Consider the following 16,865-nt stretch of genomic DNA (forward strand, 5'->3'; position numbering starts at 1 on the left):
ATCAAAAGTTTACTTTCTCTGAATAGAGTCACTCATTTGCTTTTTAGTGTTTGTATGGTTTATTTTTTCATCCTTATGCTTACGATATGTCTTTACACTGAAACAAAGCAGATTTCTTTTAGGGAGCATATAGTTGCATCTTGATTTTTTTCATTGAATCTGATGATATCCTTTAGCTGATAAGGTAAGACTACTTACATTTAATGTTAATTATTGGTATGACTGGATTCCGGTATACCATTTTATTACCTATTTTCTGTCTAGTCCCTGAATTTTAGTCCTTTATGCTTACTCAGACATTTACCATTTGATATCATTTCCCTTTACTCTGAAGAACCTCCATTAACATTCCATGAAAGCAGGTCTGCTATAAATAGATACACTTGGCCGCGTGTGGTGGCGCACGCTTGTAATCCCCATGCTTGGGAGGCAGAGAAAGGAGGACTGCACAGGTTCGAAGCGAGCCTTGCTGGCTTAAGAAACCCTGTTTCCAAATAAAATATAAAAAATAGGTCTGGGAGTGTAGCCTGGAGGTGAAAGGGTTCCATCCCCAGTACCACAAAAAGAAAAAAGAAAAAAAATAGATACACTTGGTTTTCTTTAACTAAGAATAACTTATTTCATCTTCATTGAAGAAGAGTATTTTCAGTGGATATAGAATTATGGGTTAAAAGTTCTTTTTGTTCAGTACTTTAAAAAATGTTATTCTATTACCTTCTAGCTGCCATGGTTTCCGAAGCAAACTCTGTAATTATTTGAAATCATTGCTACCAGATGGACTGTTGTCATTGTTTTCCTCAGCTACTCTCAAGTTTTTATTTTGGTTTTCAATAGTTTGGTTAATGTATAGTTTTTCAGTTTATCCTAACTGGATCCTAGTTTAATAAATGAAAAAAATTCAGTGAAAGCTTCTTTCATCTATTAATTTACATCTTTCATCAAATTTAGAGAACACACACACCACACACATACACTTTTTTTTTTTTTTTCAGGATTGGAGATAGAACCCAGGGGCATTCTACATCAAAGCTATATCCCCAGCCCAATTTTTTATTCTTTATTTTGAAACAGGGTCTCACTGAGTTGCAAAGGGCCTAAGCAGCTGAGGCTGTCCACAAACTGCAATCCTCCTATTTCAGCCTCCCAAACGCTGGCATTATAAGCATGCACCACCATGCCCAGCTATATATACTTTTATTGATGCATTATGGTCTCACATCATAATGTAGTTCATAGTGATGGTAACATACACACAGAGTATTTGGCAGAGTTTTCCCTTGGCTCCCTGCCCATTCCACCCTTCCTCAAACAGGACATTGAGATTAGCACTGGTATTCTCAAATATATTATTTCTTCTTTTTTCCCCGTCTCTTTCTTCTTCCTTTTTAGCATCCAAATGATGAATAAGTTAGTCCTTCTGAACTCATCCAAAATGATTTTGAAGTTATAGTCATTCCTTTTTAGTTTTATTCAAAATTATTTCTTCTAATTTGTTTTCAACTTCCAAGTCTTTCTTCCGGCATTTCCATTTTGCTACTGAGTGAATCAGAATTTCCCCCAACCCCACCCCCATGGTTCTGGGGATTGAACCCGGAGGATTCCACCTCCAAGCTACACTCCTGCCCCTTTTTACTTATTTTGAAACAGAGTTTCATTAAGTTGCTAAGGCTGGCCTTACTATGATCCTCCTGTCTCAGCCTCCCTAGTACTGAGGTTACAGATGTACACCACCATGCCTGGCTTTGGATATTTTTAATTACAGATAATCTGCTAGCCACATGAAAGAAATTTTAACATATTTCTGCATGGCATGGTTTACTTGGGGTGATATTTTAGAAAAAGACAATCTACCCTTAGTCACAACCTAGGGAATACATACACATAAGATCCCACCTCCCCCAGTATAACTTGCTACTTAATCACAAATGGACCAAATATTACTTAAAACAGAATCTTTGCTCCCACATATTTCTTTTTCTGACATTCTACAGAAGCACCTGATATCCACATATCAAACAACAGACTATAGTACCTGTACCCAAAGATCACTTAAAATATTAAACAAGAATCTAAGTGAAAACCATGAAAATTACTTCCATTATTACATTTAATGAGGATGTGTACCAATTAGAAAGAGTATGAAGAAACAGTGCTCTCCAGCTCCATACTTTGGGGCTAATTGTTCCTCCTACTCTATTCCATACAAACACTTGGGCCTCATAATGATCAAATAACACTGGCATTATTTTCTTCTTTCACCACTGCGCATCAAAGTATTGATCCTGAAAATTTAGAGTCTATAACAGAACCCATCTCAAACAGACATGCTAGGCAACTACATATTCATCTAAAGCTCTCTAAACATGACCTAATGAGGAAAGAAAAACTAGGCATACAAAAATTGCCCATGTTCCAAAAGACGACCACTTCCTGGAGGGGAAAAAAATGTTTCTTTTAAAGTATACAAAACAAAAAAAATGCATTTGGAATATGACTAATTCATATTCTTATTAAGATTTGAGAGGATATGACATTTATTGGAAAGAGAGTAACTTTAGATTAGGAAAGAAAGCTTTCACATGAAGATGTCATCACCCAATTTTAAATTATAATGAGAAGATAGGATAAGGCCAAAAATCTAAATTGAATTATAATGCCAGTTCAAAAATTTCACCCAGATATCAGAGAAAAGGGCAGAGAGACTTTATCAATTTGACAGTTTAGAAGACAGAGACATAAGGATAGATCCAAGAAATGTAATAAACATAAAGGAATGCCAAGAGAGAACAGACAGGTTGACAGAAAAAAGGAGAAAATAAATAAGAGAAGAAATTTTCTCTAAGCAGGAGACAGATTTAAGATTTTAAAACAAAAGGGTTCATCAGTACCATAAAATATCAGTAAAGAGAAATCAAAATACAGACCATATTTTGAATAACTCCTTTTTCCTCAAAATATTGAATATATCTTATATCTAGATAGATAAAATAGTTTTTCTGAAATCAAAAGAAATAGCCAATCTGGCTGGCATTATATTTCTGCTCCTGCATTTAAATCCAGAGGAAATTAAGAATAAAATCTAAGCAAACTTAAAGAGAAGAAAACATAGCAATTTAATAATTCTATTAAATGCTATGTTTTCAAATGAAAAAATAAAAAAGGACACACACCTGTCAGACAGGCAAGCATTCAAAGAATGCCATCCATGGTCTCTTCCTCAATGAAATGCTGCTATCTCTAAAAACAACCAAAAATCTACAGAACAAGGAAGGAAGGAATACGATTTTTTAAAAAAAAATACAAGCCATGGACAAACACAAATGAGTAAGACTGAGATCATAACTAAAGGACTATACTAACAGGGTTATAACACTTAAATGTCTGAAATATCCCCCCCCCCCCGTGGTACTGGGGATGGAACCCTTCTACCTCCGGGCTACACTCCCAGACCTATTTTATATTTTTTATTTGGAAACAGGGTCTCTTAAGCCAGCAAGGCTGGCTTCGAACCTGCGCAATCCTCCTGTCTCCACCTCCCAGGTGCGGAGATTACAAGCGTGCACCACCACGCCCAGCCTAAAACAATTTTTGAAAGATAAGTACTCCTATTCCCCTATGGTCTTGGCAACCACCATTCTATAAGTTTGAACATCATTATATAAGTGGAATCACATATCATTTGTCATTTTGCATCTGACTTATTTCATTTAGCACAATGTCTTACAGCTCACCCATGATGTAGCATGTGTCAGAATTTCCTTTCATAAGGCTCAATATTTCAGTATATGTGTATGTATGTATGCATGTGTGTGCATATATATGTGAATATATGTATATATATGTATATCTTATTTTTTATCTCTTTGTCCAATGGTAAAGATGCAGTCTGTTTCTACCTTTTATCTACTGTAAAAAAAAAAAAAACAATGAGGATCATTGTTTTATAAGCATCTTTTCAAGTATCTCCTTTCAATTCATCTGTGTATGGATCCAGATATGGAGTTAACAGGTCATGTGGTAGTTCTGTTTTTAATTTTCTTGAGGAATTGCCACATGTTTTCCATATTGGCTGCACCATTTTACATTTGCATCAGCAATGCACAAGGGTTTCTATTTCTCCATTCTCACCAATGCTTGCAGTTTCTGTTTTCTTAATAGCCATCCTAAAGAGAATAACCGTAGCCTCCTTATGATTGTGATTTGCATTTTCCTAATGACTGGAGCATCTATTCATGTACTTACTGACCATCTATATATCTTAAAAAAATATTTCTGTTCAAGTCTTTTATCCATTTTTTTCACTGGGTGTTTTAGTTGCTGAGTTGTAGAAGTTATTTGTAGATTCTGGATATTAACCCATCAGATACATGCAAATATTTTCTCATATTCTGTTGGTTGCCTTTTCATTTTGTTGGTAGTTTCTTTTCATACATAAAAGTTAATTTTGATAAAAATCTAAATTACCTACTTTTTGAGCCAGGCGTGGTAGTGCATGCTTGTAATCCCAGTATTCAGGAGCCTGAGATTGGATCATGGTTCGCGGACAGCCTCAGCTACTTAGGGAGGCCCTTCGCAACTCAGTGAGACCCTGTTTCAAAAATGCAAAGACTAAAAACTAGGGCTGGGGGTATAGCTCAGAGGTAGAATGTCCCTGGGTTCCATCCTCAGTACCGCAAAAATAAATTAATTAACTAATTAATTTTCTACTTTTATTTTGTTGCTTGGGTTTTCGGGTTGCATCTAAGAATGCTTTGCCAAATGTCATGGAGCCTTTTCCTGCTAAGTTTTCTTCTTAGAGTTTTATTGTTTTAGCTCTTACATTTAGGTCTTTGATCCATAATCATTTGTTTCTGTATATGAATTAGGAGTGCAACTTCATTCTCTTACAAATTAATATCTACCTTTCTAGCACTGCTCATTGAAAATACTGCTCTCTTTCATTTTTAAGGTCTTGTACCCTTATCAAAAATCATGTAACCATATATGTGAGGATTTACTATGGCAATCCCATGTCATTCTACTGGTCTATATGTGTATCGTTATCTTAGTACCTCACTGTTGTGATAACTATACTTTTATGGTAACTTTTTTTTTTTTTTTTTTTTGGTGGTACTGGGGTTCCTGGAAGCCCTTCTACCTCCGGGCTATACTCCCAGACCTATTTTATATTTTTTTATTTGGAAACAGAGTCTCTTAAACCATCGAGGCTGGCCCCGAACCAGCGCAATCCTCCTGTCTCTGCCTCCCAAGTGCGGGGATTACAAGCGTGCGCCACCACGCCCGGCCCTTGTGGTAAGTTTTTAAAACCAGGAGTGAAAGACCTCCAACTTTCTTCTGTCTCAAAAATATTTTGCCTATTCTAGAACCTATGAGATTTCATATGAATTTTAGGATAGATTCTTCTCTTTTTGCAAGAAATATAATTGAGATGTTAATAAACTACCTAGATCATCTGACATCTTAATTTTAATCTTTCAATTCATAGACATAGGATGTCTTTCCATTTGTTTGAATCCATCTTAAATTTTTTTCCAGCAACATTTTGTAGTTTTCAGTATACAAGTCTTTTGCCTCTTTGGATAAGCTTATTCCTAATTATTTTATTCTTTTTGAGGTTATTAAAAATGAAACTATTTTCTTAATTTCCTTTTCAAATTGATTATTGTTAGTGTATAAAAATGCAACTACTTGTGTTGATTTTGTGTCCTGCAACTTTGCTGAATTTATGTATTTGTTTTATTTTATGGTACTGGAGATTGAATCCAGGGGCATTCTAACTATGAGCTAAGATTCTGTTTTATTTTGAAACAGAGTCTTATTAAGTTGCTAAGTTGCTAGGACTGACCATGAACCTGCAATCCTCCTGTCTCAGCCTCCCAAATACTGGGATTATAAGCATGTGCCACCAAGCCCACTTTTGTATATTAGTTCTAACAATATTTTTGTGTAATCTTTAGGGTTTTTTACATATAATATCATGCTGTCTTTGAACAAATTTAATTTTGCTTCTTCCTAATTTGGACTCCTTTTACTTTCTCATGCTTGATTTCTCTAGTTATAATTTCTAATTTTATGTTAAATAGAAGTAGCAAGAGCAGGCATCCTTATCCTGCTCCTATCTTAAGTTATTTACCACCGAGTATGATGCTAGTTTTAGGTTTTTCATATATGTCTTTTAATATGACATAGTAGTTTACTTCTATTCCTAGTGTTTACCAAGAAAGAGTGTGTTAAATTTATCAGATGCTTTTTCAGCATCAATTGAGATGATCATGTGGTTTATTTTCCCTTCATTCCATGAACGTGATAGATTACACTGACTTTCATATGCTGTTCATAATTTTCAAATAGTTAATAATAATCTAGATGCAAAAAAATCTCAATTTTAAACTCAGGAAATAAATTATGCTTAATTTCTTAAAAATATGAACTGTTCATTATTCACAACAATAATGATGGAATTTGCAGGAATCATAATTTATAAATAAAAATTGATTAATTTATAGGTAGCAGAAAGGGAAAAAGAAGTTAACAAGGTTCCAGAGCCAGCTGCAGTTTTTAAGAAACAGCAGCCAGGTAAAGCATGGTGATACATACCTATAGTTCTAGCTACTATGGAGGTTAAAGCAGAAAGATCCACTGAGGCCCAAGAGTTAAAGATCTGCCTGAGCAACACATTAAGACCCTGTCTGAACAAAAATAAAGAAAAAGCAAAAGCAAAGCAAAGCAAAGAAACAACAGCCAAGAATAAAGGGAGAGTTAGAAAGTGAACCAGCCCTTGATTTAAATAAAGCAAAATTGACAGAAAAATCCACTAAGGCTCTAGAGATAGGTATTACCTAAACTGATTCTCACTGAAGGCTGAAAATCAGTGAGGAAAAGATGGCTTTTTAAACAAATAGCCAAGGGAGAATTGGATATTTAGGGAGAAAACAAAAATGCTGGCTCTTAGCTCACAGCCTACACAAAAGTTAAAGCAAATGGATCTGAGGCCAAAACATAAAAGTTAAAAACAAGAAGGGCAAATCTTTGCAACCCTGCAGCAGGCCAAAAAAATTGAGCTAGTAACTTGTTTTGTGAAGTCAGCTCAACTCATATCAGAAAACTATTCAGAGGACAAAGAGAAAACTACAGACCAAAACCACTTAAATACATAAAAATATCTACTTGAGTTCTATAGGATACATTATATTCAAGAGTAAGACATTAAAAATAATTAGGTACTTAAATGTTTCCAATAAAATCAGAAATAAAACAGTGATGTCTTCTACTACCCATACAACTCAACATCATAGTGAAGCATTGTTGACTGCAGAGACCAAATATATGTGTGTGTGTGTGTGTGTGTGTGTGTGTGTATAAAATGTAAATTTGTGACTTTCAAGTGATATAACTATATATCCAGAAAATCCAAGATTAAAAACAAAAGCTAGAAGAGTTAGCCGGGCGTGGTGGCGCACGCTTGTAATCCCCGCACTTGGGAGGCAGAGACAGGAGGATCGCGCAGGTTCGAAGCCAGGTTCGAAGCCAGCCGCGCGCGCTGGCTTAGGAGACCCTGTTTCCAAATAAAAATGTAAAAATAGGTCTGGGAGTGTAGCCCATAGGTAGAAGGGCTTCCAGGAACCCCAGTACCACCAAAAAAATAATAATAATAAAAAATAAAAAATAAAAACAAAAGCTAGAAGAGTTAAAAAGAAAGTTCACTGAGAAGGCCAAATGCAAAAAAAAAAAAAGTCATTAGTTTTCTTATATAACAGTACTAATTTTAAAATTAAATAAGAGTCAGGTGCATTGGCTCTTGTTACATGCCTATAATCCCAGTACTTGGGAGGCTGAGACAGGAAGCCCTAGCAACTTAGTGAGACCCTCTTCCAAAATAAAATAAAATAGAGCTAGGGTGTAGTTCAGAGGTATAATGTCCCTGGGCTAAATTCGAGTACTGAAAAATAAATAACACAAAATAAGAGAAGCTGAGCATGATGGTGTATACCTGTAATCCCAGTATTTGGGAGGGTGAGATGGAAATTGAGGTTTGAGGCCAGCCTCAGCAACTTAGTAAAACCCTATTTCAAAATTAAAATATAAAAAGGGATGGAGGTTTGTAGCCCAGAGGTAGAATACCCCTAGGTTTAATCTACAGTACCAAATATATATATAATTTATATATAATTAAACAAGAGTGGTTCATAATGAAATCAAAAGTATGCAGATGCATAGGAATCGGTATGACAAGGAATGCACAAGACTCTGACAACAATTACAAAATATAAATATAACAATACCATAAAGGAGGGGGAGGGAGTAAACACATAAATTCTGCATTATCCTAATCAAAATCCAAAAACAATTTTTAAAAGAACTTTGACGGTTTGATTCAAATTTTATTTGGAAAATTAAATTTTACTTTTTATACTATGATTTTTCTTTGAAATAAACATTTGAATTTTACCATATAAACATTCCTATCATTTGCATAATAAATGATTTTTATCCCTTATGTAAGAATAATAATTACTAAACATCTTCCTAAAAGATCAAGTTCGAAATTCGCCTTCATACAAACTCCTAAAACGAGACAACCTGTAATTATGAGGCATACATGGCTACATACATTTTTGTTGTGTTTTGGAGAGTTGTTTTTTTTTTTTTTATTATTTGTTTTGGTACTGGGGATTGAGCCCAGAAACATTTTACCTCCAAACTATACCCTCAGCCCTATTTTTTATTATTTTTATTTTTGAAACAGTGTCTCACTAAGATACTGAGAACCTGGCAAAATTGTTTAGGCTGGCCTCAACCCTGTCATTCTCCTATTTCAGACTCCAAAGTACTGGGATTACTTGGCAGTGTGCACCACCACACATGGCTTAATCTTCTTCTAATAAATTATATTTGCAATAGTCCAGTAGTCCAGATTAGAGAATATTTGTTTTTACTGAGCATTTGAAATGTTTAACAAAAAAGAAAACTACCAACAGCCACATTTTCATATATTTTAATTTTATGCAAATATTAATTAATATAACTTTCCCCACTGTCTGAATCAAGAATTTCAATAGTATACTAGGAGTTTGTGAACTAAATTACTTTAACAGAATGTAAGAGCCTAAATTTAAAGAAATAATTAAAGGTAGTCCCTGCCTTGCTTGGTGGTGCAGGCCTGGGACCTGCAAAAATGCAAAGTTCTCTCTGTAACACACTGGAAAAAGCATAACTGACCTGTGACCTTTAGAATTTAGTCAAAACATTAACAACTCTTTATAATAGGAAAATGAAAGTAGTAAGAAGTATTTACTTACTACACTTTAATTTGAAACCCTGAGAATTAACTTATCAGAGCTTGCCTCGTTCTCATCACTTAAATTATAATACTGAGCAAGCATCTTTTCTCTACCTTGGTAAGTTATAATACTTCAAATTTGGATAGGCTCCCAACATTTTATCTTTGCTGCTTCCAACACTGTCACTTATCTCCTAAAGTTTCTTTAACTACTGTGAAGGTTTTTTGTTTTTGTTTTTGTTTTTGCCAGTTATCTCCTCTGGAACATCTTCATCCTTTTATCAAAACCCTCCCTCATTTACGGTGACAAGCTCGCTTTGACTAGTTCCTCTGGCTAGAAATTTAGACACTTTTTTCTAAAAGTAGTAATGTCAGTATTTCCACAGTTAGCTATTTCTGCATAACTCTATTAACATCCTGGCTGAATTTTATTTCCAGTATAATCACTTTTAGTTCTCTGCTGCACTTTCAATTTTGTTGACTGAATCTAGCCTAGGCAACATAGCAAAACCTTGTTTAAGTAAATAAATAAATAAATAAATAAATAAATAAATAAGAGAGGCAAAAGAGAGTCAGAGAGAGAGCAATAAAGAACCACCATGCATGCCGGGCGTGGTGGCGCACGCTTGTAATCCCCGCGCTTGGGAGGCGGAGACAGGAGGATCGCACAGGTTCGAAGCCAGCCGCACTGGCGTAAGAGACCCTGTTTCAAAAGTATAAAATAGGTCTGGGAGTGTAGCCCGGAGGTAGAAGGGCTTCCAGGAACCCCAGTACCACCGGAAAAAAAAAAAAAAAAGAACCACCATGCAAAAAAATGCTTGTCTATTAATACTAAAAGCTATTAGGTGTTACACAACATTTAATAAATTAAAATGCATAATAGAACCCTCAAAACTCAACAAAACCTGAAAACAAGGGTCGGCTCATTCATAGGTGTTTTATAGATACAACTAGTTCTTGCCTTCATTTTTTCTTTTTTCTTTTTTCTTTTTTTTTTTTTTTGCATTACTGGGGGTTGAACCCAGTAGCATCCCACCTCCTAGCCATAACGCCAGCCCTATTTTTTTTTATTTTTTTTTTTATTTTTTTGGTGGTACTGGGGTTCCTGGAAGCCCTTCTACCTCCGGGCTACACTCCCAGACCTATTTTTACAGTTTTATTTGGAAACAGGGTCTCCTAAGCCAGCGCGCGCGGCTGGCTTCAAACCTGCGCGATCCTCCTGTCTCTGCCTCCCAAGTGCGGGGATTACAAGCGTGCGCCACCACACCCGGCATGTCCTATTTTTTATTCTTTATTTTGAAACAAGGTCTCACTAAGCAACGGAGGGCCTCACTAAGTAGCTGAGGCTGGCCAGGAACCCGGATCCTCCTGTCTCAGTCTCCCAAGTACTGGGATTACAAGCGTGCACCACTACGACCAGCTCATATATTTCATTTTCATATACTGCATTCTGAAGTTTTTAACAGAACCTACTAGCACCTGTACCACCTCTAATAGGTGGGATTTGCACTTTATAACAAGCAAGCAAAGGAATTTTAAGCTCTCATATATGACACTGCCTCCTGGAAAACAGCACTGTTTCTTATTAGTGCAATTATGCAAATGCATTCAACTTCTATTAGATAAAAATGCAAAATAAAATTATCAACAGCATAGTAGTACTAAGAAAAATAGGTTTAGCGAATTTAATTCCACTGAAACAAAACCAGAATTTGGCATCAGATGGACACTGGAATTAGGTCACTTTTCTCCCCATGAATGTGAAAAATCAAATGAAGGAAGAGCATGTAGGAGACAGCACAATATACATATTGCAAAATTACTACATTAAAGATGGCATATATAATTAGAAACTGCATTATATTTTTAGCTCTCTAGTAATGGAACCATCTAATAACATATCAATCAATTTAAGTTTTGCATTACAACTGAAATCTGGTAAATGCTCTTACATTTAACAACATCTATTAAAGTTATAGGCTATTAAACTGAATAAAACATTTTTATTGGTAATAATGGAATTTGGGAAACAAAACAAAGTGTGCTCACAACTTTTAGGTCATAAAATGACAAAAACTATCCTTGATTATTCTTCTATGTATGAAGTCAAAATTTGGTCATATGTCATGTTATTTTCAAAATAATCTTCTCTATCTCATAGGGAAAATATCTTGATAATAAAGATTAAAAATATGAAAACAGAATAGATTAAATAAACATTTAAATATTAATATTTTTATTTAATAAATATTAAAATAGGACCCAAGTTTCCTTTTTTATGCTTTTATTAGAACATTAATTCCAGTATAATCACTTTTAGTTCTCTGCTGCACTTTGAATCATGGTAAGATTCAAAGTGATACAAACACATAAGCAAACATCAGCTGGTGTGTTTTCCTCTGTATCCCACCCAAGTTTGATTTTTTGATACTTTAATAATTTCTTAACATTTTTAGACAGAATGTCCTAATATTAAAAAATGAGATGGCATTTTATTTATATATTATTAATATATGTTGTTAATATAATATAATCACTACCTACCCACTTTCCAGAAATAAAAATAATCTAATATTTAACCTACCCCAACAATCCGTTTCATAGCATCCAATTTCGCAGAATCTTTGTTGCTCTCCAACATTTGTTTTAGATCTTCATTCCTATTACAAGAGAGAAAAAATAAAAATTCCATACTAGGATTTTTATATAGCTGTTAAAAATATATAATTTTCATAAGACTTAGAAATAATATTTTAGCTGGGCATGGTAGCACATGCTTGTAATCCCAGTACTTAGGAAGCTGAGACAGGAGAATTGAAGGTTTGTGGCCAGCCTCAGCTACTGAGTTAGGCCCTCAGCAATTTAGTGAGACCCTATTTCAAAGATAAAGAATAAAAATAGGGCTGGGGGTGTAGCTTGGAAGTAAAATGCCCCTGGGTTCAATCCCTCATACCACACACAAAAAAAGAGAATATGATAAGTAGTGTTAAATAACTGCATTCTTTTCTTTTTATAATTACATATTTAATTTAGAAATATATTTATTTAACTCTGGTTTATCCATTCACTCTATTATCACAAAGCCCACCAATGAAACAACACATAAAAGTGGCCTTCAGCTTTGCATTTAATATTTAAATATCAATGCAAGCCCAGGCATATAGATTCTCCGATCCAAATTTTCTTTGTCATAATCAGCAGAAAAAAAAATCTTTGAATCTCACTAAAATAGTTATAGAACTAAACCTGTAATTAACATTCAACCTAACAAATGCACATTTGGGCATTTATCCCGAGGAAATAAAAATTTATACTAAACTGTACACAATAATTCATAAAAGCTTTTATTACCATTAGACAAAAAAGAAACAACCCATATGATCTTCAATGGATAAACAAAATGGGGTACATTCATAACACAGAAGATGATTCAGAAATAAAGAAGTAATCTATTTGTATGCACAAGAACTTTTACTGAACTCCAGAAAAGTATGACAAGTGAGAAACATCCTAATGGTTGCATACTGTATGACTCATTTATATAACATTCTTGAAATAATAAAGTTATAGAAATGGAGAAATGATGAGTGGTTGCTGGGGATGAAGGTCAGGAAGGGAAGAAGGTGGATCCTTGTGGTAATGGAACTGTTCCATATGTATACTGCTATGGTAGCCATTAACCTAAACATGTCATAAAAATTGAGGGAACTGATTGCACACACACAAGTAGATGTAAGCAAAGCTGGAAAAAGTGCGAGCAAACTGGTGGATTGCAACATGTGTCAACATGCTGGTACAATGCTGTACTATATTTCTGTAGGTCATCATCACTGAAGGACATGGTAAAGGTACATAGGACTTCTCTGTGTTATTTCTTTCAACTGCATATGAATCTATAATTATCTTAAAATAAAAACTGTAATTAAAAGATAGCTATATAATAATGATTCAGATATATATAATTATATGTATATAATTATGATTCAGATGTAAGATAAGCCAATCCAAAAATAGTTCAAGAAATTTAAGCAGACATTTCCAAAAAGGAAGAGAAAAGAATGCCAGTGAACACACAAGATTCTTGAGATCATTAATCACTAGAAAAATGCAAATTAAACAAGAAATCATTACATACCCACTAGAATTGCTGAAATTAAAAAAACTGACCATAAATATTAAAGTACATAGCCAGGCAGGTGGCACACGCTTGTAATACCCGTGGTTGGGAGGCAGAGACAGGAGGATCACACAAGTTCAAAGCCAGCCGTGCACACTGGCTTAGGAGACCCTGTTTACAAATAAAAATGTAAAAATAGGTCTGGGGATGTAGCCCGGAGGTAGAAGGGCTTCCAGGAACCCCAGTACCACCAGAAAAAAATATATATATTAAAGAACATAGAGCAGAGCCAGACGTGATAGCACATGCTTGTAATCACCGTGCTTGGGAGGCTGAGACAAGAGGATCGCACAGGTTCAAAGCCAGCCTCAGCTACTGAGTGAGGTTCTCAGCAACTTAGTGAGACCCTGTTTCCAAATAAAACATAAAATAGGTAGAGCCCGGAGTAGAGCCCGGAGGTAGAAAGCCTCTGAGTCACCCCCTAGCACCACAATACATACATACATACATACATACATACATACATACATACATACATACATACATTAACTAAAAAAATAGGACTGGGGGTGTAGCTCGGAAGTGCAATGCCCCTGGGTTCCATCTCCAGTACCACAAAAAAAAAAAAAAAAGGACATAGAGCAACCAGAATTCTCACACTGCTAGTAAGAATACAAAATGATTTAATCATGTTAGAAAGTGGGGAATTTCTTACAAATTTAAACATGTAACTGCTAAAAGACCCCACCACCATTACCATTCCTCTCCAAGAGAAATAAAAAGCATATATCCATAATGACATACAAGTATTCATAGAAGCTTTATTCATAATAGTAAACAACTTGAAACAATCTGGAATGTCTACCACCAAAGGTGATTTATCTACACATTGGAAAATTACTCAGCAATGAAAAAGAATTAACTATTCATACAAACAAGATAGATGAATTCTCAAAATCATTATTCTGAGTCAAAAAAGGCAGACTCAGGGGTCTGGCTTACTTCTTATACTAATCTGTAATAGCAGAAAGCAATAAGCAGGTAGTAGGGCTATAAAAGCAGGGTGAGAAAAGGGGGACATAGGAACATTTCTTATTTCACAAGATAATATAAACATTCTGTATCTTCTTAATTGTGGTGAGTCTACAAGTATACACCACATCAAAAAGCTTCCAACTGTAACACTGAGATGGATAATTTGTTGTATATAAATCATACCTCTGTGAAGTTGATATTCACAAGTTTTACAGTATTTTATTCACACTTCTGAATAAGACATTTGAAGGGGGACATAGGAACATTTCTTATTTCATAAGATAATATAAATGTCTGTATATTCTTTTATTTTTTTGAGGGGGGGTGTACTGGGGTTCCTGGAAACCCTTCTACCTTCGGGCTACACTCCCAGACCTATTTTATATTTTTATTTGGAAACAGGGTCTCTTAAGCCAACACGGCTGGCTTCGAACCTGCGCGATCCTCCTGTCTCCGCCTCCCAAGCGTGGGGATTACAATTGTGCGCCACCACGCTTGGCTGCAAAAGATAATTTTTAAAAATCAAGTCCATATGAATTGTTAGTGTAAATTGGTTCAATCACCAAATAAACTATTCTGAACCTTCTCCGTTTAAGCTTAGAAAAGCTTTCTTTACTCCATATATACATATCTTTAATTTTTTTTTTAAAAAGTCTTATTTAGTCTTAAAAAATTTAGCTTTAAAATAGGAAGTAAATGCCAGGCGTAGTGGCGCATGCTTGTAATCCCCACACTTGGGAGGCGAAGACAGGAGGATCATGCAGATTCGAAGCCAGCCTCACTGGCTTAAGAGACCCTGTTTCCAAATACAAATATAAAAATAGGTCTGAGTGTAACCGGGAGGTAGAAGGGTTCCATCCCCAGTACCAACAAAAAAAAAAAAAAAAAAAAAATAGGCAGTAAATACTAAGAATAAATTATTAGGACTGGGGGTGTAGCTCAGTGGCCTAGCGTTTGCCTGGCATGTGCAAAGCCTTGGGTTTCATCACCAACACAAAATTAATAGTAATTTTTTTTTCAAGTAAATGATGGGTCAAGATATTGCCTGAGGCTAAGATGTGTCTCCCCACACCCAATTAATCTCCAGTACCTCAAGATGTGACTATATTTGTAGAGCCCCTTTGTGTGTGTGTGTGGTACTGGGGGTACCTCCAAGCTATATTCCCAGACCTATTTTATATTTTATTTGGAAACACGGTCTCACTAGGTTGCTGACAGCCTCACTAAGTAACTGAGGCTGGCTTCGAACCTGCACGATCCTCCTGTCTCAGGCTCCCAAGCAGTGGGATAACAAGTGTGCACCACCATGCCCAACTGTAGAGCCCTTTTAAAGAAGTAATTAAGTTAAAATGAGGATATATGTTAGGGTCTAATCCAATATCACTGGTGGCCTTGTAAGAAGAGAGATTAGGACACAAACAAAGGAATGCCTATGCAGGGACACAGAAAGATGGCCATCTGCAAGGCAGAAAGAGAAGTCTGAGAAGAAGCCAAACACTTCCACACCTTGACTGTCTAGCCCTTAGACTTGGAAGGAAATGTTTCTTTAATTTTTTTTATTAGTGCACTGTAGTCATACATCTTAATTGAGTACAAGATGGTTGAGGCATGTATCCACACGTCACTCAAAATGTTTCTACTGATTAAGCCATACAGTCTGTGGCATTTTGTTATGGCAGCTTTGCCAAACTAATACAAGGGTTAAGTGTTACAAACTACCATTGCAGCAGAACAATTAATAAAAGCTAAGAACATGTTTTCCAAAAATAATTGAGGCAGACTTCCGGGAAGATGGCGACTGAGAAAAGAGGGGCTTAAGAGCCCCGCTAACAACCAATCTCCATTACCACAAAATCAGCGCCTTTCACAGCCAGAAAACACCATCACCAGAGAAACAAAAAAATCACCAGGCTCCAGAGAGAAAGCAGACTGAGAACAGAGCCACGGACGCGGCAGCAGTGCTTTACTGCCGGCGGCAGCGGGGAATTCACCGGACGGCTACAGCAAGCCGAGGTGAGCCGCTGCGGAACAGCCAGGCGGGATTTATCGGCGCAGAGAGCATCTAAAGCTCCCAATGGCTGAGCTCAGCACACGCTGCAGGGATTCAGAGTGGAAATCAAAACCAGAGAAGAAAAACACCAGCCCCACGGCCGAGGGCGTAGCAGCAGCGCCATATTGCCACCGGCCGCAGCAGCAGCGAATTCAGCGAAGCCAGTACAGCTACATCTGCGTACTCAAGAACAGTGAGTCAAATTGCGGGCCACAGAGAAGAAATCCCAGTACTGTACTCCCTGGGACTTGACCCAGTGGAGGAGGGGCAGTGGCAGAGATATCACACCATAGGAGAACACCCAACCGGGCACCCCCCACAGTCTAAAGCAGCCTCTATCGACTCTCTGGGTCGGAGACTCTGTGATACAACCCAGTAAAAGA

General features: G+C 36.1%; 1 protein-coding gene across 2 annotated transcripts in view; it reads right to left on the reverse strand.

Moving 5' to 3' along the window:
* The window catches only part of AP3B1 (adaptor related protein complex 3 subunit beta 1), a gene marked incomplete at its 3' end in the record, with an annotated part of 261,404 nt that overhangs the window by 213,433 nt on the left and 31,106 nt on the right, over nucleotides 1–16,865 (reverse strand). For both annotated transcript variants that reach the window (XM_080711376.1, XM_080711377.1), the window contains exon 2: nucleotides 11,865–11,940. In XM_080711376.1, coding sequence (XP_080567502.1) covers nucleotides 11,865–11,940 — 76 coding nt within the window. The remainder of the gene's footprint in view (nucleotides 1–11,864; nucleotides 11,941–16,865) is intronic.

Source organism: Muscardinus avellanarius (assembly GCF_963383645.1).
Source record: "Muscardinus avellanarius genome assembly, chromosome: 1".
NCBI lineage: Eukaryota > Metazoa > Chordata > Mammalia > Rodentia > Gliridae > Muscardinus > Muscardinus avellanarius.